This window comes from Argentina anserina, chromosome 3, assembly GCF_933775445.1.
Source record: "Argentina anserina chromosome 3, drPotAnse1.1, whole genome shotgun sequence".
Taxonomy (NCBI): Eukaryota; Viridiplantae; Streptophyta; class Magnoliopsida; order Rosales; family Rosaceae; genus Argentina; species Argentina anserina.
The window spans coordinates 28,896,741-28,919,508 of NC_065874.1; the positions used below are offsets into that span (position 1 = coordinate 28,896,741).

The 22,768-nt window shown below is 39.3% G+C and overlaps 4 protein-coding genes across 9 annotated transcripts; 3 read left to right on the forward strand and 1 right to left on the reverse strand.

Moving 5' to 3' along the window:
- Positions 1-1,953: 1,953 nt before the first annotated feature.
- On the reverse strand, positions 1,954-3,545 carry LOC126787802 (fasciclin-like arabinogalactan protein 4). Its single transcript, XM_050513708.1, has one exon. It carries the CDS (start codon positions 3,452-3,454, stop codon positions 2,204-2,206), a length of 1,251 nt encoding a protein of 416 aa, XP_050369665.1. The 5' UTR covers positions 3,455-3,545; the 3' UTR covers positions 1,954-2,203.
- Positions 3,546-7,809: 4,264 nt separating this feature from the next.
- LOC126787977 (protein TRM32-like) lies at positions 7,810-11,764 on the forward strand. 4 transcript variants are annotated; one of them, XM_050513903.1, is made up of 6 exons: positions 7,810-7,843; positions 8,567-8,792; positions 9,199-9,281; positions 9,424-9,495; positions 9,662-10,850; positions 10,983-11,763. In XM_050513903.1, exons 2-6 carry the CDS (start codon positions 8,639-8,641, stop codon positions 11,555-11,557), a joined length of 2,073 nt encoding a protein of 690 aa, XP_050369860.1. In that variant the 5' UTR covers positions 7,810-7,843; positions 8,567-8,638; the 3' UTR covers positions 11,558-11,763. The 4 variants fall into 4 exon arrangements, with proteins under 4 accessions (XP_050369860.1, XP_050369861.1, XP_050369859.1 ...); XM_050513904.1 differs by lacking the exon at positions 7,810-7,843 and adding an exon at positions 7,913-8,041 and having other exon boundaries at positions 9,427-9,495; positions 10,983-11,764; XM_050513902.1 differs by lacking the exon at positions 7,810-7,843 and adding an exon at positions 7,913-8,041.
- A 795-nt stretch (positions 11,765-12,559) lies between these two features.
- LOC126785753 (probable GTP-binding protein OBGM, mitochondrial) lies at positions 12,560-18,501 on the forward strand. Of its 3 annotated transcripts, none has more exons than XM_050511392.1 (7): positions 12,560-12,702; positions 13,190-13,404; positions 13,507-13,615; positions 13,761-13,843; positions 13,951-14,013; positions 14,119-15,251; positions 18,455-18,501. In XM_050511392.1, the coding sequence occupies exons 2-6, from the start codon at positions 13,270-13,272 to the stop codon at positions 15,247-15,249; spliced, it is 1,521 nt and encodes a 506-aa protein (XP_050367349.1). In that variant the 5' UTR covers positions 12,560-12,702; positions 13,190-13,269; the 3' UTR covers positions 15,250-15,251; positions 18,455-18,501. The 3 variants fall into 3 exon arrangements, with proteins under 3 accessions (XP_050367349.1, XP_050367348.1, XP_050367347.1); XM_050511391.1 differs by lacking the exon at positions 18,455-18,501 and adding an exon at positions 16,931-17,311; XM_050511390.1 differs by lacking the exon at positions 18,455-18,501 and adding an exon at positions 15,692-16,901.
- On the forward strand, positions 12,568-20,876 carry LOC126788130 (probable GTP-binding protein OBGM, mitochondrial). Its single transcript, XM_050514097.1, has 7 exons — positions 12,568-12,702; positions 18,455-18,669; positions 18,776-18,884; positions 19,019-19,101; positions 19,193-19,255; positions 19,361-20,371; positions 20,748-20,876. The coding sequence occupies exons 2-7, from the start codon at positions 18,535-18,537 to the stop codon at positions 20,874-20,876; spliced, it is 1,530 nt and encodes a 509-aa protein (XP_050370054.1). The 5' UTR covers positions 12,568-12,702; positions 18,455-18,534.
- The last annotated feature ends 1,892 nt before the right edge of the window (positions 20,877-22,768 follow it).

Sequence of the window (22,768 nt, forward strand, 5' to 3'; positions counted from 1 at the left end):
TTTCATTAATGAAGGCTTGAGGGTAGCCACATCTGCCCTCCTTTCAAAAAAAAAAATCCGTCTTGAGTCCAATCTATGTCGGAGACCTTTACTTCATTCATGCTTCAATCCCCACTATTTTTTTTTGTTCTTTGAACCCAACTACTGGGCATCAATTTATACATCTCAGTCCCCCACTGATAATTCAATAAATTGTAGAATTAGAACATTCATTCACATCCTTATTAGGAATGTATATAGAAATTTAAAATATAATTCATTAATTTAGAAGAGTCATTGCTAAATATGTGATATAATAATCATCTTTCACAATAATATCTTCACCAGTCCACCTCATTCAAAAAGTTAAATATTCAATATTGACACTAGAAGGAGGGTTTGAATCTCCGACCTTGTAGTTAACAACGACACGCTCTAACCAAGAGTTATTCCAGCTGCACATCTAATCAGCTTTCATGGCTTTTACTTGCCTAACAAATAATACCAAGGTGTTTCAAAGCCTGTTTCAGACTTTCAGATGCTATTAGCCCATCTTTAAAGCCGAGCTATGCAATTTCACAATCCAATATGTGTTTTCTGTATTGCAATCTCTAAGCCTTTTGTTGAGGTTTGGGCCTTGACATAAACTGTTTCTTGACTTCCACCCACCAGATCAAATATGCATCCCCCACTAAATGTCTAAATCATTAAATGTGTGCATGATTAGTAATGAAAATGCATTGCCTACTTGATACCTCAAACTCATGAACATGGTGATCTCAAGCTCGGCATCTAAAAGAAACTAGCCCTCTCCATGTTCATGGTGATAGTTTTCCATTGCCTGACAATCCATTCAAAGCATATGACCTCTCTTCATCGCTTAATTTGAAGTACATTGATAATGATCCAATGCCACTGTCATCAGATAATCGCGGATGCAAACATGTTTACGCATGAAAAAGCCGATAATTATCTGGACATATGTTATCAGTGACCTAAAATGTGATCGGTATAGCGGACCCCCGGTGGTCTTTAAAGTTTGGGGTTTGATTAATGAACCCTAAAAGCCTAATGGGTACTTGGATACATTCACCAAATGCAAGTCGAAAATGTACAACCTACATTGTATCACACGACTTGGAACACTTGGGGACAAGTTTAGCTTGGACCACAGTCAAGATCAAAAGGCATCGGCGTTTGGCTGCTACTCCTCTCAGAGTTCTTCACGGGGGGAACTTCTTCATTATCTACAACACCCAAAACGACAACATATCGTACCCGCCTGTAAAACCCCATCTCTGTACCTCCTCCTCACACACTCACACTGTAGATTTCCTCTCTCTGTTCACAGTAGCCTCCGCACTAGATCTGGCCGTACGCTGTCCCCAATCAGCCTCCATTGACATCGCAAAACGTGTGCAGCGACGTCATCTTCAGCTTCCACCACCGTCAGTATCAGATGCTCTCTGTCATGCACTTTCTTCTTCACTTATTAGTTATTACATAACCCTACCGCCATTTTTTTTCCAGTTTTGCTTTTCCGAACCAGCTATTAAATCTTGATGTCCCCTCCCTTTTCAAGTACATATTTCAATCGGAGATTTTTTTCTTAAAAAAAAATCACAAACCCTTGTCGGAAATACAAGACCCATTTTCTGTCAGATAAAAACGACCAATTTAGTAATGAAATTACACGTGGAAAAGGGTGGTTCTAAAATCCCCATGAGATGGATATCGAGGAAGCAAAGAATGAAGCTTTATATCTTGAAGATTATGACACAAGCTTCCAAATTTCCTTCCTAATTCCTTCTCTTGCTCTAATCCCACATAAACTGCACAATTACCTGCATTTTTGGTTTGATGCAAGATTCAAAAGAACAATAAAAGGGATGATAGTAAAGGTTGAAGCTACCCAAATTCTTTACCATTACTTCTACTGCACCAAAAGTAGGAGAGAGAGAGAGAGAGAGAGAGAGAGAGAGAGACATCAGATTGGTAAAACCACACAGTACTGGATCAAACTTTGAACTGCTTTACAACTGCAAATGCCGCAAGATCCAAGAAACAAAAAAATGGTTCTTTCTGATGTACATAAAATTATTCAGGTAAAAATTCTAACAAAAACAAAAACGGCCGGCTGCTTCGTTTTAGCAGCCCCAATTCAATTCAATGTGTGAAAGAAGAAGAAGAAAAAATCTAAACAAGCAAAAAAAAAAAACAAATCTCATACCATTAGATACAATCCTATACAACATGAAGCAACCACCAACCTCCACAGCCCAGTAATTGCGGCAGCTTCCGATTTGATCTCCTTAAAACCAGGAGGCAAAGACAGTTCCTGCCCACTCATTGAACTGTCCGGCGAAGGAGCACTGTCCGGAGGTGCTGAGACACCGGAAATCGGTGCCCCGGGCTTGGATGTCACTACTGGGCTGCCCCCAAATATCTCTTTGGGTAATAAGACTTCCGACACTCCGAAAATCGCCACCGGTTTCTGATCGAAAACGGTCTGGGTCACCGAGGCCTGGATGATTCCGGTGTTGATAGAAACTGAGCCATTGTTCCTGCTGATGTTGAGAGTATAGGAACCGGCTCCGACCAGCTCAGTGGCCAATGTGGGCTGGACCGGGTTCACAATCGACTCGAGCGAGCCCAGTGGGTAGTAGGAGTGGAGCACATGGAACTTCAAGACCACTGATTTTCTATCCGCCGGCAATGATTGGAGCCTCACGTTTACCGGGAGGTCGGAGAAAGCGGTGTCGGTCGGGACGAAGAGCGTGATTCCGGCGCCGCCCTCGTCGGCCTCGAACTCCTCGACGACGCCGGACGCGGCGAGCATGGAGGCCGCGACGTTGAAGTTGTGGCCGTCGATGAGGGCCTTGGTGATGTTGAGGCCCAAAGGGGGCCGGGTCTCGGAGGCCATGAGGTCGAAGCCGTAAGGGACAAGGAGGGAATTAACGGAGAAGATGGTGACATTGTAAGGGAGGGTCTTGACGAGGCCCAGAACGGTGGCGTTTGAGGGGGAGTATGTGGCCGGGGAGCGGGCGGAGACGATCCCGGTGGCGGGGTCGCGCGTGAGATTGACGGAGCCGAAGTCGTTGGTGGCGCGTCCGGTGGTCTGGTAGAGCGTGGGGATGATTTTACCCGAGGGGGGGAGGCGGGTGAGGTCGGAGGGGGAGAGGTACTGGAGGAGGACGTGGTAGCGGAGGACGTCGGCGCGTGAGGAGGGGGAGAGGTGGCGCGTGAGGTCGGAGATGGAGGAGAGGAAGGAGTTGGGGACGGCGAGGAGGGTGAGGGAGGAGCGGAGGGAGAGATCTGAGGAGATGGCGGAGGAGAGGAGGGAGGTGAAGTCGGAGAGGTCGGGGAAGGGGGAGAGGAGGGCGGTGATGTTGATGGAGAGAGCGGAAGGGAGTGAAGCAAGGAAGAGGAACAAGTAGAGGAAATGGGTAGGGGTAAAATGGGGATTTGGGGCCATTGGGAGTGGGGGGGGGGGGGTCTCTCTCTGGTTGCAGAGAGAGCGTTTGAGAAAGAAGGGAGGGTTTTGGATTAGTAGTGGGAGGAGGAGAGAGTGAGTGAGGGAGAGATGATCAGAGAGTGATGCGGTGATGTGGAATAATGCTTTCTCATATTTTTGGTGGGAAATGCGGAGGGAGGGGGGTTCAGCACACGCGCGGGGGAGGGGGAGTGGAGGGGACTCGCGGGTGCTAGCTGTTTTTAAAGGGGAGACGAACATGGGAAGTCCGGTCGAGTGTTGAGGGGATGGGCGGTGGGAGTCGAGCTCCGAGGGAACACATGGACTTTGTGAAGAAATTTGGTTATACTGAGATATTTATTTAGTTTCGGACAGTAATTAAAAATTGCCAAGTTTATCGGAACAGTAAATTAATCCAGATTGCACTCACCAACAGTGAAGGCTCACAGGCTTACTCCTAATGTTCAATCTCTGTCTACCTGTCCTAATTTATATACTTCTATTGTCCGGCATTGCCCTCTTCTATTAAGATGAATTTTCATGGCTTATGTAGGTTTAATTATGAGGAATGCATAGTCCTAGTTTAGACTCTTCGAAGAATTTGGTAAGATCTAATGTTCAATCACTTCAATGTGCTTAAGGTTTTGCTTATAGCTAGGTTGGTCTTTGGGATGCTTATCTTATTGATTGCATAAACAAAAACACTGGTGTTTCTGGGAGGATTCGATCATTAGTGCATGATATCAATGTATTTACTTCCAAATATATTTCTGTAATCCAATTATGTTGTCGATTACTCCTACTTAATCTCCTAGGTCCTGATCAACTACATCATACATTACAGATTCATACCCTTATTTTTTTAATTTATTTTTATATAATACAGATACATGTCCTCTGTATTCATTGATCCTCTATAGTTTCATTCCCTCTTGAGTAGGGTGTTGAATGAATTGGAACTAATAGGTACAATCCCTGGAGCCGGGATTGCATTGGTCAATGCATGTTTGTCCTTGTCTATTTGTCCAAGATAAACAAGAAGGAAGAAAAAAAATTCGAACACATTACATGTGCAATAATTGTTACTCTGTATGTTAAGCATAATGATATGAGAAAGGGAAGCTAGGGTATGATTAAACCAAAGGTAAGAAGAAACTTTTATCTGTTAGTTGAGACAATGTGATTTTTGATACTCCAATCAACTGTAGTGGGGAACTGAACTGACCCAGATGAAGAAAACTTATAATTATAAACGAGGTAAAAAGAGCTGTGCTTTACCTGCTTAGTTTTGTTGCCTTGTGCATAAACTATTGCTTCCACAAGAATAACAGAACAAGTTGCATATGAATGGACTTAATCATCAAGAAAAAAGAGAAACTTGCATATGAATCTTACAGTTTGCTAATAGGGTTGGCAAGTGATGCCAAATAAGGACTGGGGATTAGATTTTTGGGTAGGAAAATCTGTACAAGGTGCTCCTTTCGGGAAGAATACATATGGTGATGGTAGGGTATTGGCAAAGACTTGTGAGGAAATTCCTCTCAACCCCATTCTTGATGATTTCAATATAGTCGAATATCATACCGAATCACATTTAGTAAGTAAATTGGAGATGCTTAAGATCACAAATGCGGATGACAATATTACCCATTGAGTAGGATATTCACATGTATTCAACCCTAATGGGGTTGTGTAATGGGTAAAAACGGAGAACGGGTATGAAGACCCATATATTAGAAATATTTAATCGGGTAACGGGCGAGAATGATATTTTGATCCATATCCTCATCCCCACCCAATAGGAATAAAATATATATTAAATATGTTTTAATATTAATTAATATTTATGTAAATAAAACCTTTTTATAATTATTATTTTATTTTGAACTAGACTTGCATTGGTTTAAGTTGGATTAATGTAAAAAAAACTAATTTCATCATGATATTTAGTTTTCATTTTAGATTTTTTATGTTTTTTCTATACTTCATATGAATTTTTATATAATATAACAAAATATCATTAACGTGTATTGAAGTGGGTATGTGAAACGGATCCCTAGTGGGTATGTGGACGAGGAATATCCATTACTTTCTAACCGAAATTGGGGCGGGTATAAAGACGTAATTGAAATTAGGTATGTGTATGGTATTTCGATCTCCTGATCATACCCTGCCCATTGTCTTTCCTAATCACAACTTAGTGGAATCGGCATAGTACCAAAGTGGTTAGCACTCGACTACGTAATGCAAAATGTTTGTTAAAATGCTTTAAAAACGAAACTAAAAACATAAAAGAAGTCGAAATTTAGAAGATGATGAGTGCAATTGAGAACAAAATATACAATATTTGTCTAAAAAATAATGAATCAAAAATGAAGTGACACCATATGCGAACTCCTTCATCACACTGTAAAGAATTACTTAGCAATCAACAGTTTTTTCTCTTCTGATGATAAGAAAAGAGAACAACAAAGAGCTATAGACAAGCTCCTCTCAGACAACTAATTAATTCCACATAAACTAAGGTACGTAGTGAACACTAGAAGCTTGATGAGGTAGCCTCTGAGTCCAGACTCCTGAATTGATGTCCCTATATGTGAGCAAAAGCATCTGCAAAAATGTTGGCATCTCTTCATATGTTAGTGATATAGAATGTTATCATGCTCAACATTCGTACTTAGTCACATTTTTTAATGGTCATTTACGAGTGTGTATAGGATGATAAGGGGACACAATGGCTTCTGCATACAATAAATAATCCCAGTGGAATTATGGAATTCTGCCCAAACAATATAACTATCAAATTCCTCAAAAAGAGACTCAATTTAAAAATTGGTTGATAACAGGAAAAATAAGAATTGGGTTAGAGTAGGCTTTCTCTGGGTCTTTGGGTATCTGCCCAATTCTCACTAGGTAATTTGCAATTTCTTTGGTGTTCATATAATAAATAGTATTACACTTCAAGAATCAAGACTCAAAACTCAAGAAAAAAGTCAGCATCAATATCTCTGTTTGACTAAATTCAGTTCCTCTCCCACAATTTCATGCATTGAATTCAAGCTTCATATGTTCCTTGTCAAATTTCATAAATCCAGAACACTAACAAAGTTTCTGTCACATTTTACTATTTTCCTCTGAGTATCTAGATTATGTGTGATAATTATCCAGAAGTTCATATGATTATTCCCACTGATGCTGTCAATTGCCTTATTGCCCTTTCCAGCCTACCATATGCCCAATTGAAATATTGAATAACAATTTGGAATATGTGAACCTGGACTTGGTTTGAATGAGTCCAAAAACAGTGACATACATGCAACTTTAATTATTCATTAGTCCAAAAATAGTGACATATATCAAGGATTTGAAGTTTTTTTTTTGACAAATCAAGGGTTTGAAGTTTCAATCATGTAGGCTTTGATCTAATCCTCTCGTTTATCTCTTTTAAGCAGATAAAAAGATGTTTTTTCTTCCTCTTTTTTTTTTTTTAGATTGTTTACCCTTTATATGATTCCAAGCCACTTTTTGTTCTTATTTTGTAGACATTATGAATGCTATGTTCTTCTTTGATAGCATAATAAAGTTCAGAATCCTTCCCACTACAACTATTCTTTCACTAGATTTTTCCAAATAAAAAACACAATACTATAATTTATCCTTTACTAGTATTATATCTTACTAAGCGCAGCTCAACTAAATATTAGATTTTCTTGACAATATTTCAACTTTCACCTGCTTATGAAGGGAATCTCGAGATGTTACTCATCTAAAATATAATTTTTGAGATGCAAAACCCACTTCTGGAAGTGTCTCACTTTGTTTTTGCAAGCGAAACTGCCTAAAACATTATGGTTGATTCATAAAAAGAAAGTGGTCGATGAATGTCGACCTCAAATACGGTATGACATATATGAATTTAAAATCTTGTACATAAAGTCATGTACATCTTTTATTACAACCTAAATTATTTGATAACTCCGTACGAATTGAGCCATATTCTAGTGATCCAAACCAATATAATCTTTTGACTAAGCTACCCACACAAAACATCAGTTGACTAAATGTTAATCCTTGGTGAACAACGTTCAACTACATCAACCATTATCATACACAACTTTAACCATAAATGCTAAATTGGTGTACCAAAACATAGCCAATGCCTTCCAAATCAGTGCACTGTTGACATCACCGTGATCCCTATCGAATAATAATTATTCAACTAGTTTTGCTAATGACATGGGTTGAGATTCTAGACCAAGTTGTGCCAACCCTTTTAAGTTTTAATCAAATTAATCCATAGTCGACTTGGCCTTCCATGGTAGGCTTGGATTGGACCAAGAAGGGGCTCGGTCAGAAAGTGAGTGAGTGGACCATTCTAACGATTCTTGGCGGGTAATATGCTCCTTTTTCTCTGCAACTATCGATGACCAAAACTACCTTCTTCTCTACATCTTTGCATCTCTTTTCGTATACGATACTAAACTACACTATCTCCGCTCTTTAGCTATATATAAAAACATACCCTTTACAAATTCAACCATTTTCGTACCTGTCATACTACAACAGACTCATCCCAAAGCTTTTGTCAAGGTTTAGAGCTCTGCTTCTTCTGTCTTCTGTTACTATTCGCCTATTCGGTTGCTCAGTTTCCGTATTGAATACCAATTAACGTTGTTTGTTTCAACATTAATGATAAGTGAACGGGTTTCTTAGCTCATCATGTATGCTTGTCGACTTGATTCTTAAGCATAACGCAGTTTCTTTCGTTTATAATTCTCATTTCTGTTCATGGTCTGCTTCTGGGTTTAAGTTCTTCGGACCTTGAAGTTTGTGGGGTCTGAACTACTTTGGTAAAGTTGCAAGCATTTTGGAATTTTGATATGTAAAATGGAATTGGGTGTTTGCTCCCGCCATTCGATTTTGAACTTGATGGTCTGAGGATATCATAATCACTGTCTAGAAAGCCTGATTTGCAACTTGCCTACTAACTGTTTGATATAATTTCTTGTAAGGCTTTTAAGGGCCGGAATGTTCATGTGAATTACTTGCCTATGCTCTTGGCGTTTATGCATGTAGCTTATATTGTTGTTTTCTAATTCTGTTTGGGGTCTGCAGGGTGGTGGAGATCAAGTAATCAGTTGGGTCTCTAACAGTTCAGAATTACAAACTTTCCCTTGTTTTGTAAAAATGAGAAAGCAATTGCAACGCCAGGACACGGGGTTTCCGAGCAGTCATCAAGGCTGCATGTGGAACCTGATGCATATCCTCGATTACCATCATTGGCATAGTGTCAAGAAGATACTTCCACGTCGAAAGCACGCTGGAGGAACAAGAAGCAGATGTAAGCTATTCCACATCTACCCAGCACTTATGTAATTCATTTGTCATTGCAAATCTAGCTGCTATTAAGTATTTTACTTATATGGAGAATAGCTGTTTCAACTGTTACTACGCATGCATACCTTATTGCTTCTAAATAACTCCTAAGATGTTCCATCACTTCCATGTAGTCATGTTTAGACCAGAGAGAACGAGCTAGCGAAACCAGAAGATAGGCTCTAGACAGAAAGATGGCATACTCAGATAGCTGCTGTCTGGAACTAATTTACTTGTTTAGCATTTGATAATGCGTTCTAAAAGGAATAAAAGAATAAGGGGTTGTCACTGGCATGGGAGTGAATAATTCATTTTAATCAAATTTTCCTTTTGATTTGACATAAGCTTAGAGGATTCATTTATTCTTGTAGACAGTGGGAGTCGAAAAGCAACTTTGAAGAACCACGACAATGGTGAAAGGAAAGAGTTATCTGCTGAAGCAGAACCCTTGCTGGTATGTAAGTTCGTGTTAGTCTTCAGTTTTCACATAATTTAGAATTTAGAAATTTAAATTGTGATGTTCCATGATGTTATGGTTCTTATGCATTGAAAAGTGAACTTACAGTAACTAAATGGAACTTGTGTTCGGCCTATAGCAGGATGAAGAAGCTAGCTCTACAAAGAAAAAGACTAAGAAATCTCAAATAAAGGCATCAAAAGCTAAGCAGGTATCGAAAGACAAAAGAAAGCAAAAAATGGATTTTAAGCTCCTCTGTGCAATTGTTTGTGGAAAACTAATGAAATGCACTATGTAAACTTGTAAAGCCTTCAGATGATTTTTCGATGACACCTTATGAGTTAGATGTATCTAATGAAAAGTGTATTCTGGAACAGGCATTATCTCCAGAAGAAGTCATGGAGTCGTCACCAAGCAAGAAACGAATAACAAGTAATCAGCTGAAAAACGACATTTCCCAGAATCAATTTTATCATGTTGATCTTTTGGAGCTATTCAAGGCAAACAAGGAAGTTTTCTTAAAATTCCTTCAAAATCCAGATGTTAACAGAATCCAGTTTCCAGGCCTGCACAAGTCTGATACCAAAGTAAGATTTACAAAATCAAGTTCATTTCCTGCAGCTGATTCGTCTCGAGCTACCAGTTTTAGGCCAAGCACACTTAAACACAAGCAGAATGAAATATGGTCATTTCCAAAGGGTGAGAAGCTTCTTGCCAGTACTCGGACACAAAAATTAGTGACATCTGATTCTCAAGAAGACTCTGAGAGATGTGGTCATCAAGGGTGGAATCAATTGGTCATGAGACGTTTTAAACATATAAAGCAGAGATTAATGCACGCACTGCAGGAGAGCAAGAAGGAAAATACTCCCACTTTGATTGAAACACTGGTCTTCGAAGGCCCTTTTGGATGTGATGGTAAAGAAATGTCTGAAACTCCAGATTTAATCAATGGTGAGCAAAGAAGCAAGATTGATGGTTTGAATGATACTGCTGGAAAGCGAAGACTTAACCGTGTCAGTAGAACCTCCTCTCTTGATGAGTCACTCAATAGATATAGTCAGTTGTTTGAGAGTAGTTGCAGAAGTGAGGCCAAGTTGGATCACTCCAGGAGTTTAAAGTTGAAAAGTGAAGAAATAGTTACTTCAACTGGAAATGCCCAGAAATCCACCAGAAGAAATCTGTCACTGCCTGACCTTGACTCTTTGTGTTCGTTTCTAAATGGGCCAGCTAGAGATGCTTTTCGTTTAGGGATTCCGGTTAAAAATGTAGTGGACCACAAGACAAGCAAGGAAAATATTGGTCCCAAGTCGGTGAACCTTAATGTAGATACAGGTAACAAGTCTGAAAAACTAGAATCTATTTTAGAGACAGAGTTCCAGAATACCATAAAAGAAAACTGTGACGCAAAGGACCTTCATGAGTGTGAAGTTGAGCTAGAAGAAAGAAGCAGACCATGCGAGCAACGACAAAATAGTTTGATGATGAGTTCTGAAGGAGAGGAAGCAGAACCAAGTGAAACTTGTACTCTTGAACCTTGTTCTTCAGAGTTGCCAATGTTAGGAGGTATAAATATGTTCACACATTCCTTTTGTGATTGCACATTTATCTGTACATGTCTCAACTCTCAAGTATTTTCTTTTGGTTTTCGACCGTTCTTTTTTGTATAACTGAAATTTTCTCTTGATTGTTTACCAGAACTCTGCAGTAGTACAAAGTGTGAGAAAGTTGAAACCGAACAGACGAATATGGACTTTCAGTCACCACAATTAGTAGACAAATTGGATGATCCTGAACTAAATTATATTAGAGATGTTCTTGAGCTGTCAGGTTTTATGGGAGATGAATACCTTGAAACATGGTACTCAATGGACCGGCCATTGGATCCTATAGTATTCAAGGAAATGGAGGTTCGATTTCAAGATGAACTCGATTTTACTGGAAACTGGGATCACCAGCTTCTTTTTGATTTGGTGAATGAGACACTCGTTGATATCCATGAGAGATCATACACCTACTTCCCAAGGCCACTGTCCTTCAGTGGCTCCAAACACCGTCCAATGCCGACAGGGCAGAAACTTCTTGAAGATGTGTGGACAAGAATTAGCTCATACCTGAGGTTCAGGCCGGAGCTGGTGCAGTCATTGGATGATATGGTTGCTCGAGATATGGCAAAAGGAGATACTTGGATGAACCTTCAATGGGAAACCGAGTGTGAGGCACTTGAGCTTGAAGATATTATCTTTGAAGAACTATTAGATGAAGTTATCTGAAGTTGACATCAGATGTACTAATACTAGGGTTCAGTTATCTGTAGTCTTTGTACAAAAAAGTTATGTAGTTAGTTGTTAGTTTATCAGTACATGTACCTTAAAAGTCTTGCAGCTTCCTATCTTTTGTTTTTGTTGGATGGAGAAAGTGTTGCAATTTGAATCTGACTATCATCACGTACTGCCTTCAAATTAAGTAGATGCTGATGAAGATCTCCAAGTAAGTTGTACTGAGCATACAGAGTTATGTTGTTGTTGTGTTGATGGCTAGTGGATATAACATTGTTTGGATCGTCGTTTGGGATCCCGGGCAATTTCCATGATGAAATGAGATGGTGTAAGCTCAAGTGTTTGAGAGATAATATTCTCTGAAAATTAATGCTTTTATTTGCACAATGCTTGCGCTTGTTAGACCTACAAAATTTCATTAAAAGTTCTTTTGTACAAACACAAAACAAATATCACTAGACTAAGTGGTGCTAGAAGCACTTGTGATATTTTGGGAGCACATATTAAAGTTCTACCTTAATAATGTACATATAAGTACATTGATTCTTTGTAGATTCAGCTTTTGATAAGTATAGATTAATTTTAACAATTCACTCACGGTCGACTAAAATTCCATTATTTTAGTCCTAATCCGTTTGCCTTCACCGTTTTATTTTCGCCCATACCAAAATAATCGATCAGTCAAGCCTATGACTTAAGAATCACCACAAGTGATTGAGTCGGTGTTTAGCCCTTATACGCAGGTTTGAATCACTCCCACACTAATTAGATTTCAATTCTCAATCTCAATAAAAGAAATTTTCTTCCTAATATGACCCGGCCCAATAGACCGACTACCTTTCTTATTCATACCGTGTACCCTTGTACAACCCACCATTTCACACCTCCTCCCGCAGCCTCTACACCCCAATTCTCGGACTCTCCATTTGACCCGAACCCGACTGCATAACCCACCATTCCTACTCGAAATCCGCCGCCGCCGACATCTCCTTCTCCTCTTTCACCACCTCCACCACCATTCGCTGAAGTCTCAACTCTGCCACTGTAAATTCCCAAGCTTTCTGAGCTCCTTTACTTGATTCGGGTCGGGTTTCGTATCTTGGTATATGGAGCAGCAGCAGCATTGCTAACTACAAGAGGTTTGGTCTAGTCTCATCCCTATTGGAATTTTGATTAATGTAACTACAATATCAACAATGCTGATGATGATGAAGCCTTTAATGTAACTAGAATTTCTTCTGGGCTTAGTTCTGTTAGTAATAGGGTTTAAGGGTTTTAGCTTAAAACTAGTTCATAACACGCCTGTTGAAATAGGCACGCACTTCTGCTTGTTTATACGACCATGCCATCTCAGTTTTCTCTATAAAGTTTCTTGCTTTATTCAGATTTTAGTAGTAAGATGTTTGATTCACACTGATATTATAGTAGTACAAGGTAATCTACAAAAAGGGCATCCTTTCCTTTAGTTAATTTGTTTTACTCGAAAACACGATGCTTTGAAGGTTGATTGATGATTTGTGGTTGGATTTGATGGCAGTAATGCGTCTTAGTATTTTGATCAGACTGTGTTGATGCGGTGAGGTTTAAGATATAATTCTTGGACTGTCACTTGTTTGTTTTTGATAGGCAATCCAAATCCAGTGAATGCAAAGAAAGTACTAGGGAGTAGCTTGAGAAGAGTTTGAGTGATAACACAACAAAGACAGATGTGGGTGCAGCGTGCGAAACCCCTTTGGCACATTAAGGCCTTGAGGCAGTCTGCTAAGTCTCCATGCATTTTTTCGATATCATCTTCCTACTCAGATACACCTCACAAGAAGTCGAAGCTTGCCCCTCTACAGGTTGCTTCATTTACCCACTCAATTCTTACTGTCACCATTTTTCTTGATTTGAATCTCCTTTGATCTAAAGTGCTGTAATTTTGGGACTTTATATTTTCGTAGGAAAGGAAAATGATAGACAGGTTTAGGCTATATGCTAAAGGGGGCAGTGGTGGCAGTGGATGCTCCAGCTCTCGCCGTAGTCGCCATGATCGTGATGGAGTACCTGATGGTGAGTTCTCTACATTCATTTTTCAAATGTGCAGCATCTTATATTCATTTTAATTCAAGCTGTTTCAAGAGTTTCATGTTTGTATTTGGAAATTTTGAGACATCCTGTTCTGTATCACTTCTGTATTTAACCTCAGTGCATGTAGGTGGAAATGGTGGGAAAGGTGGTGATGTGATTTTGGAATGCTCTCCAACAGTTTGGGACTTCAGCGGTTTGCAACCTCACCTTGTACGGAACTCTATTGCCATGTTTATTGCAACCTCACCTTGTAGGAAAATGCATATCTTTATTGCTCTCTATTGACAAAATTAAGTTTCAGTTTGGTTGTTCTGCAGATAGCACAGAGAGGGGGACACGGATCCTCGAAGAATAAAATTGGCACTCGGGGAGCGGATAAGGTTATCTCTTTTCAGCAGTCTACATTATTATAAATTGTGTCATATCCCACATATTGACATTAGAACGTAGAAACTTATTGTGAAAGTTCTTTTCTATTTGGGTAGGTTGCTCAAGTTCCTGTTGGTACGGTGATTCATCTTGTGAAGGGTGAAATTCCTTTTGTTGCTGAAAGTCATGTTCCTAAAGATTTGGATCCTTGGGAGCTGCCGGGTACCCCTATTGATGATGTAACTGGCTCTTATCAGCAATCTGCCCCTAGTGGCCCAAATATGTTAGTGGATACTGCTAACTCGTCATCTGGACCTAAAAGAATTGGAGGGGAAGCAGCTCTCACAAAGGAAATCACTCAAGTTGAATCCACTGAGATTCCTACTGAATCTCCCCCTTCTTTGTCTGAGATGTGCTCAGAAGATGAGACCAAGGAAAAAGAACAAATTCAATACAATGTTGCTGAGTTAACAGTAAGTGGTCAACAATTTGTTATTGCTCGTGGAGCGAAAGGTGGTCTAGGTAGTGTGTCTCTGAGAGTCCCAAAGAAGTTTTTTTCGGAGTTGCCATCTGGAGGATATGCATGTTCTCGTGCTCAAGCAAAATATGATCAGCAGTTGGCCCTCAGTGCTGGTTCGCCTGGTTCAGAAGCTGTTCTTATATTAGAACTAAAGAGCATTGCTGATGTGAGCCTAGTGGGAATGCCAAATGCTGGTAAAAGTACTCTGTTAGGGGCTATATCTAGGGCTAAGCCTGCAGTGGGCCATTACGCCTTCACCACTCTAAGACCCAATTTGGGGAATCTAAACTTTGATGACTTTTCACTCACAGTTGCTGATGTTCCGGGACTCATAAAGGGTGCGCATGAGAATCGTGGACTTGGACATGCATTCCTACGCCACATAGAACGCACAAAGGTTATAGCTTATGTGGTTGACTTGGCTGCTGGATTGGATGGTGGAAAAGGAATCCCACCTTGGGAACAGCTTAGGGATTTGGTCTTAGAGCTTGAGTACCATCAAGTGGGTTTATCTGATCGCCCATCACTCATAGTGGCAAACAAAATAGACGAGGAAGGGACTGAAGGTGTGCATGAAGAACTCAAAAGAAGGGTACACGATGTTCCTATATTCCCTGTATGTGCTATTCTGGGAGAGGGAATTCAAGAGCTAAAGATTGGTCTTAGAAAACTTGTGAATGGTGAAATGACAGACAGACTCCAGGTCAATAAAATTATGGTTGATTAAAGGTCAGTGACCCCTATTCATTGAAAATTATTGTTTTGCCTGAATAGGACAATAATCATTAGGTGAGTTGTTTTATTTATTTATTCTTAGTTCAAGTTGCAAGTATTTCCATGCTCATATGATTTATATAATCAACTTTTTAATTATCTACATAGTACGAGTTTGTCTTTAGATGTTAGTTGATAAGAGTGTATTGTTTGACTGACTCTAAATTACTGCAATGAGTTTGAAAGAAACCAAAAATTGTTTAATCATAGGATTCATAGCCCCTCTGCCAAAAGTACATTTTAATCAGTTATGCTATGTCTACAGTATGCTTTACTGAATTATATATTGTGAAACTACCCTGACTGAATCCAGTATAATGGGACCATCTCTGCTAGAGACGTGTTTCAGAATACATGTGGTACGAATAATTTTACTTTTTTTTGTCATGCACTAGGGGGAACTGTTGGAAGTGTTATCATCCCTGATCAAGCCATCACATTCTGCAGAACTGGAATACCACCGATGATAAATGTCAACTTTGTTAAGGCAACTGTTGGAATTCTAATTATCTCTAGTGAACAATGCATTAAGTGCACTTTCGGTACCTAGTATTATTATGAGTCACTCTATTATTAGTACTTAGCCTACTGTCATTTGAGTAGGCTTACTCGAGACTAGTCTGCACTATGTTTGGTGAAAGGAGAGAGGTAGGCGTTGGTGTTAACTTGGGAACTCAAAAAGGAGTACCCACAATAAGACTTGCTAAGGAGGTTGAGAGCAAAAACAAGGTCCTGGTTACTAGTTAGTACCGTTTAATCTTGTACTTCCTCACACCAAACATAGCTCACACCAGTTAGTACTTATTTATTGCAATACCGTCTAGCCCCTTGTACTAAACATGCACTAAATGACTAGCTGTCTAGCACAAGCCCATTAATTGATTGTTAGTTGAACAGACAAGTGACTACGGCTGTACCTGAGCTTTTGTTGTCAACACTGTTAGTTGTTTCTGTGCAAATGGTTTATAGATTTTTTTTTTTTCACATTATGTGTCTTAGAACCATCTTAATCAGATAACAATGAAGCTCATAGTGTCTTTATGTGCATCGGCAGCATCGCCTATCAAGAAAAGGGTTATGTTCAATTATCAGCTTCTGCTGCTTTATTACTTTCTGTATTTAATTTATTTTTCATGTATCAACCAGTAAGGTGAGAAGGAATTCAAACCTGTTTGTAATTACAACATCATTCTGATTGAACAAATTTTATTTGCAAACATGATTGTTCATGCTATTTATCATTGGTACATTTTGCGTCTTCTAGTTTTGTTTTCTTTCTGATATTGTGCTAAAATACATTTTGTTCAGTTTTTCGGACCTTTGGTTATGTTTTCTGTGCTGGTATTCTGCTGTGTGTGTAGAGTAGAGTAGATAGAGTAGAGTAGAGTTAATGCTTCTTTGTTTCCATCTCTTTTGTTTTGAGAGATATAATGGAATAACATGACAACAAGATTCCGTAAATATAATAGTCTAGCAACTAGCTATTACGCCTGAGATTCTTGTCCAGTACTATCATATGTGTATGAAAAAGTTTGGGTGATTCAATAAGCAGATGTGAAAAGATACTGGATGCATAATGTTGAAATATGAATCCCAAATGGGAAATCTGAGACCTTACCCGTTGGTTTATAAAGGTTTGAATCACTCCTTTCATTGCCAATTGGTTCAAAGTGTGAACCCCAGCTACATCACAACATTTAAGTGAGTCTGCATGCATGATCAAGGGATTTCCTCTCAGGTTCAGTGTTTGAGACATGAGAAAATTTTGTAGTTGATATCAGATGGGAAACCGAGTGTGTGGCACTTTGAGCTTGAAAATTTTATCTTTGAAGAAAATCTGTAGTTTATATCAGATGTACTGATAGGGTGTAGTTATCTGTAGTCTTTTACAGAAAAATTTTGTTGATACTTTTTAGTTTGCTAGTATATGTACCGTTCAAAGTCTTGGGACTTCCTGTCTTTTGTTTTTGTTGGGTGGAGAAAGTGTTGCTATCTGACTGCCTACAAATTAAGTAGATGCTGATGAAGATCTCCAAGTTGCAAAGTTTTATTATTGATATTGTAGGCTAGTGGATGTAACATTGTTTGGATCCTGGCTCAAGCAATTTCCCTGATGAAATGAGATGGGGTAAAAGCTCAAGTGTTGTTGAAGATTGCTACTCAATTATCATATAAGTACATTCATTATAGAATCTTGGGCTCTACAATCTTTTGAAAAAGTTAGATTAATTCTAGCTATTCGACGAACCCTTTCTGTTTTCATTTCGTTACATTTTTTCCCGTACCAAAATAATCCAACAGTAGAATACTCGTGGTAGTCGAGGACTCGAGGTGGGAAGAGTAATAGAGCTTAATCGTGTGTAACATTGTAACCCTTATACCCAGGTTTGATTACGCTATCTCAATCTCAATCTAATTTATATATATATATATAAGAAACCTGTGACCCGGCCCAATCACCAAATCCACAACCCTTTCTGTTTTCATTTCGTTACATTTTTTCCCGTACCAAAATAATCCAACAGTAGAATACTCGTGGTAGTCGAGGACTCGAGGTGGGAAGAGTAATAGAGCTTAATCGTGTGTAACATTGTAACCCTTATACCCAGGTTTGATTACGCTATCTCAATCTCAATCTAATTTATATATATATATATAAGAAACCTGTGACCCGGCCCAATCACCAAATCCACAAACCTGTGACCGAGTAGTTTTCTCGTATGAATATCCCGCCATTCTCGCAGCTCCTCCCGCAGCCTTAGGGTGTCAATTCTCGGACTATCCTCTTTGACCCACCACTCCAACCCGAATTCCGCCGCCGCCAACATCTCCTTCGGAGCACGCTTGTTGATATAGGCACACAGTTCTGCTAATCTGTAGGACCATGTTATCTCAGTTTCCTCTATAAAGTTTCTTGCTTTTATCAGTTTTTTAGCTGTAAGATGTTTGATTCACATTGACATTATAGTACTGCAAGGTAATTGACAAAAGGGTAGCCTTCAGTTTATTTGTATGACTCGAAAGCACGATGGTTTGAAGGTTGAGTGATGATTTGTGGTTGGATTGATGGCAGTTATGCGCGAAAGTATCAAACTGTGTTGTTTAAGAAATAATTCTTCGGCTCATTGATTCGATGGTCAGTTGTTTGTTTTTGATAGGCAATCCAAATCCAGTGAATGCAAAGAAAGTACTAGGGAGCAGCTTGAGAAGAGTTTTAGGTGTAAGACAACAAGGACAGATGTGGGTGCAACGTGCAAAAGCGTTTTGGCACATTAAGGCCTTGAGGCAGTCTTCTAAGTCTCCACGGATTTTTTCGATACCGTCTTCCTACTCAGATACACCTCACAAGAAGTCGAAGCTTGCCCCTCTGCAGGTTACTTCATTTCCCCACTCCTCAATCCTTACTGATACCATTTTTCTTGATTTGAATGTCTTTTTATCTAAAGTGCTGTACTACTGGGACTTTGATAACTTCGTAGAAAAGGAAAAGGATAGAGAGGTTTAGGCTATATGCTAAAGGGGGCAATGGTGGCAGTGGTAGCTTCAGCTGTCGCTGCAGTGGCCATGATCGCGATGGAGTACCTGATGGTGAGTTCTCTACAATCATGTTTTGAATGGGCAGCATCTTATATTCACTTTAATTCAAGCTGTTTCAAGAGTTTTATGTTTGTATTTGGAAATTATGAGACTTCCTGTTCTGTATTTAACCTCAGTGCATGTAGGTGGAAATGGTGGGAAAGGTGGTGATGTGATTTTGGAATGCTCTCCAACAGTTTGGGACTTCAGCGGTTTGCAACCTCACCTTGTACGGAATTCTATTTCAATGTTTCTAGAAAAATGCATATCTTTATTGCCCTCTATTGACAAAATTAAGTTTCAGTTTGGTTGTTCTGCAGATAGCACAGAGAGGGGGACACGGATCCTCGAAGAATAAAATTGGCACCCGAGGAGTGGATAAGGTTATTTCTTTTCAGCAGTCCACATTATTAAAAATTGTGTCATATCCCACCTATTAATATTAGAAAGTAGAAACTAATTGTGAAAATTCTTTTCTATTTGGGTAGATTGCTCAAGTTCCTGTTGGTACTGTGATTCATCTTGTGAAGGGTGAAATTCCTTTTGTTGCTGAAAGCCATGTTCTTAAAGATTTGGATCCTTGGGAGCTTCCTGGTACTCCTATTGATGATGTAACTGGCTCTCATCAGCAATCTGCCCCTAGTGGCCCATATATGGCAATGGATACTGCTAACTCGTCATCTGAACCTAAAATAATTGTTGAGGAAGCAGCTCTCATGAAGGAAATCGGTCAAGTTGAATCCACTGAGATTCCTACTGAATCTCTCCCTTCTTTGTCTGAGATGTGCTCAGAAGATGAGACCAAGGAAAAAGGACAAATTCAATACCATGTTGCTGAGTTAACAGTAAGTGGTCAACGATTAGTTATTGCTCGTGGAGCGATAGGTGCTCCAAGTACTGTGTCTCTGGGAGTCACTAAGAGGTTTTTTTTGCACTCTCGATGTGGGAAAGTGCCACGTTCTCGTACTCGTGCTCAAGCAAAATTTTCTAAGCAATTGGCCCTCAGAGCTGGTTCGCCTGGTTCAGAAGCTGTTCTCTTATTAGAACTAAAGAGCATTGCTGATGTGAGCCTAGTGGGAATGCCAAATGCTGGTAAAAGTACTCTGTTAGGGGCTATATCTAGGGCTAACCCTGCAGTTGGCCATTACGCCTTCACCACTCTTAGACTCAATTTGGGGACTCTAAACTTTGATGACATTTCACTCACAGTTGCTGATGTTCCGGGACTCATAAAGGGTGCGCATGAGAATCGTGGACTTGGACATGCATTCCTACGCCACATAGAACGCACAAAGGTTATAGCTTATGTGGTTGACTTGGCTGCTGGATTGGATGGTGGAAAAGGAATCCCACCTTGGGAACAGCTTAGGGATTTGGTCTTAGAGCTCCAGTTTCATCAAGTGGGTTTATCTGATCGCCCATCACTCATAGTGGCAAACAAAATAGACGAGGAAGGGGCTAAAGGTATGCATGAAGAACTCAAAAGAAGGGTACAGCATGTTGGCAAGTTCTGTTAAACGCCTGCTCTCCGAGCGCCGCGTACTGTTCACTCGGCATTTCGTGTTTCCCGCTATGCTCTTCCCTATTCTTCCTGACGTACTTCCTCTTGTGAGCCTCCGGTGAAGGGTTTCGGCACGATCGGGCGGTACTTGGACATTATCCGATTCAAAACAGAAGGACCCTCGGCACTACTACTGCCGCCACTGTTGCTCTCTCCGCCTTCCATCTCTCCCCTACTATGTATCACTCTTGGAGTCTCACCACACACCTACGAAAAGCTAGAACACAAGAACAACAAGTTGATCTTGGTTTAAAAACCGTCTGCAAATTAAGGGCCGGCGCTCGGAGAGCAGGCCTTTAACAGACGTTGCCCAGCATGTTACTATATTCCCTGTATGTGCTGTTTTGGGAGAAGGAATTCAAGAGCTAAAGATTGGTCTTAGAAAACTTTTGAATGGTGAAATGACAGCCAGACTCCAGGTCGATAAAATTATGGTTGATTAAAGGTCAGTGACCTTATTCAATGGAAATTGTTGTTTTGCACGAATAGGACAATAATCATTGGCTGAGTTGTTTTTTATTTATTTTTTAGAAGTTGCAAGTATTTCCAAACTCGTATGATTTATATAATTAAATTTTTAATTAGCCTCATACTACCAGTTTGTCTTAAAATGTTAGTTGATAAGTGTGAATAATGTTTGATTGACTTTAAATTTACTGCAATGGGTTTAAAGGAAACCGAAAATTATTTATTCTTAGCCCCTCTGCCAAAAGGACCCGTTTGATCAGTTAAGCTATGTCTACACTATGCTGCACTGAATGAGATATTGTGAGATTACGCACCATCTCTGCTAGAGATGTGATTCAGAGTATAATACGCATTTGTGGTATGATTAGTTTTACCTTATCTTTCTGCACTAGGGGAACTGTTATTCCTGATCAAGCCCAGGGCCGGCTTAAGACCAAGGCAGGCAAGGCACAAGAATTGGGCCCCATAAATTAGAAGGCCTCACCTTTACATCCCACATATATATACTTATTAAAAATAAATTAAAGATAGATGAGAAAAGTCTGCGAAGTATTAGCACATATGTGATACTAAGTCAGAATTTGACATTTCTCAATTTCGGATTAGAAAAAAAAAGCCTTAAAAGTTTATTCAATCTTTCATCAATTTGAGAATGAAACGTTGTTCTAAGCTCTCAATCCAAACGGTAATATCTCTAATCTCTTCCAATCTTCTTCTACTTCTATTTAAGCTCTCAAGCTTATAAAAATGTACTTACGATCAACCATGTCACAAGAACGGTTAAATGGACTGATCATGTTGTCTATTGAAAGAAAGTTATTCAAATAGTTCAAATATGATAATTTGATCAACCTTTTTGCATCTGAAGACAAGAAAAGTCACATTCATCTAAACATGGATTTGTTTTAGCATGTCTTTTGTATCAAGCTAGCTTCTTATATGTTGTTAATGATATTACGTACGTAGTTTAGTTTATTAATCATCTATGTAATACATTTTGCTACGGAAGAAATGTGAAATCAAAAGTGTTTTTTGTTGTTTATTTTTTAATACAAGGCCTCTCTTAGTTTTTGCCTTAGGCCTCATTTGGTCATGGGACGGCATTGATCAAGCCATCACATTCTGCAGAACTGGAATACCACCGTTGATAAACATCAACTTTGTTTAGACAACTATTGGAATTCTATTTATCTCTAGTGCACAATGCATTAAATGATTAATCTCTAGCACAAGCCCCATGAATCTAGAACTAGTTGTACAGACTAGTTACAACGGCTGTACCTGTACTTGCATCTCAAGAAAGAAGTTATTTTCACTCTAAGCTTCTGCTGCTTTGAGGGCTTTCTTTATTGATTTGGTTTTCATGTATCAACCAGTAAGGCAAGAAGGAGTCCAAGCCTGCTTGTAATTACAACATCATTCTGATTAAACATTTTAATTTGCAAACATGATTATTTATGCTATTTATCATTGGTACAATAAGTTTTGCATCTTCTAGTATTGTTATCTTATATTGTTCTATTATTCAAATAAATTTATTCACTTTTTCGGACATTGGTTATGTCTTCTGTGCTATTATTCTGCTGTATGTGAGCACAAGTGTGTGCGTGCGTGTGTGCTGCATGCCTGCGTGTATGGAGTAGACCGTGTGCGTGTGTAGAGTAGAATATCATTCTTCTTTGTTTCCATCTATTTTGTTTTAAAAGATATAATGGAACAACATGACAACAAGATTCTGTAAATATAATAGTCTAGCAACTACTCATGAAATTCTTTCCAGTACTAGCAGATTTGTATGTAAAAGTTTGGGTGAATCAATAAGCAGATAGGAAAGATACTGGACACATAATGTTGAGATATGAATCCC

What these genes read in the sequence shown, in the direction of transcription:
- LOC126787802 (XM_050513708.1), bottom strand. Translation starts at nt 3,454, where the DNA reads ATGGCCCCAAATCCCCATTTTACCCCTACCCATTTCCTCTACTTGTTC.
- LOC126787977 (XM_050513903.1), top strand. Translation starts at nt 8,639, where the DNA reads ATGAGAAAGCAATTGCAACGCCAGGACACGGGGTTTCCGAGCAGTCAT. An exon ending in TGGAGGAACAAGAAGCAGAT is followed by an intron (nt 8,793 to 9,198) that starts GTAAGCTATTCC and finishes TTATTCTTGTAG; the next exon opens with ACAGTGGGAGTCGAAAAGCA. An exon ending in AGGCATCAAAAGCTAAGCAG is followed by an intron (nt 9,496 to 9,661) that starts GTATCGAAAGAC and finishes ATTCTGGAACAG; the next exon opens with GCATTATCTCCAGAAGAAGT.
- LOC126785753 (XM_050511392.1), top strand. Translation starts at nt 13,270, where the DNA reads ATGTGGGTGCAGCGTGCGAAACCCCTTTGGCACATTAAGGCCTTGAGG. An exon ending in TCGTGATGGAGTACCTGATG is followed by an intron (nt 13,616 to 13,760) that starts GTGAGTTCTCTA and finishes CAGTGCATGTAG; the next exon opens with GTGGAAATGGTGGGAAAGGT. An exon ending in GCGGTTTGCAACCTCACCTT is followed by an intron (nt 13,844 to 13,950) that starts GTACGGAACTCT and finishes GTTGTTCTGCAG; the next exon opens with ATAGCACAGAGAGGGGGACA.
- LOC126788130 (XM_050514097.1), top strand. Translation starts at nt 18,535, where the DNA reads ATGTGGGTGCAACGTGCAAAAGCGTTTTGGCACATTAAGGCCTTGAGG. An exon ending in TCGCGATGGAGTACCTGATG is followed by an intron (nt 18,885 to 19,018) that starts GTGAGTTCTCTA and finishes CAGTGCATGTAG; the next exon opens with GTGGAAATGGTGGGAAAGGT. An exon ending in GCGGTTTGCAACCTCACCTT is followed by an intron (nt 19,102 to 19,192) that starts GTACGGAATTCT and finishes GTTGTTCTGCAG; the next exon opens with ATAGCACAGAGAGGGGGACA.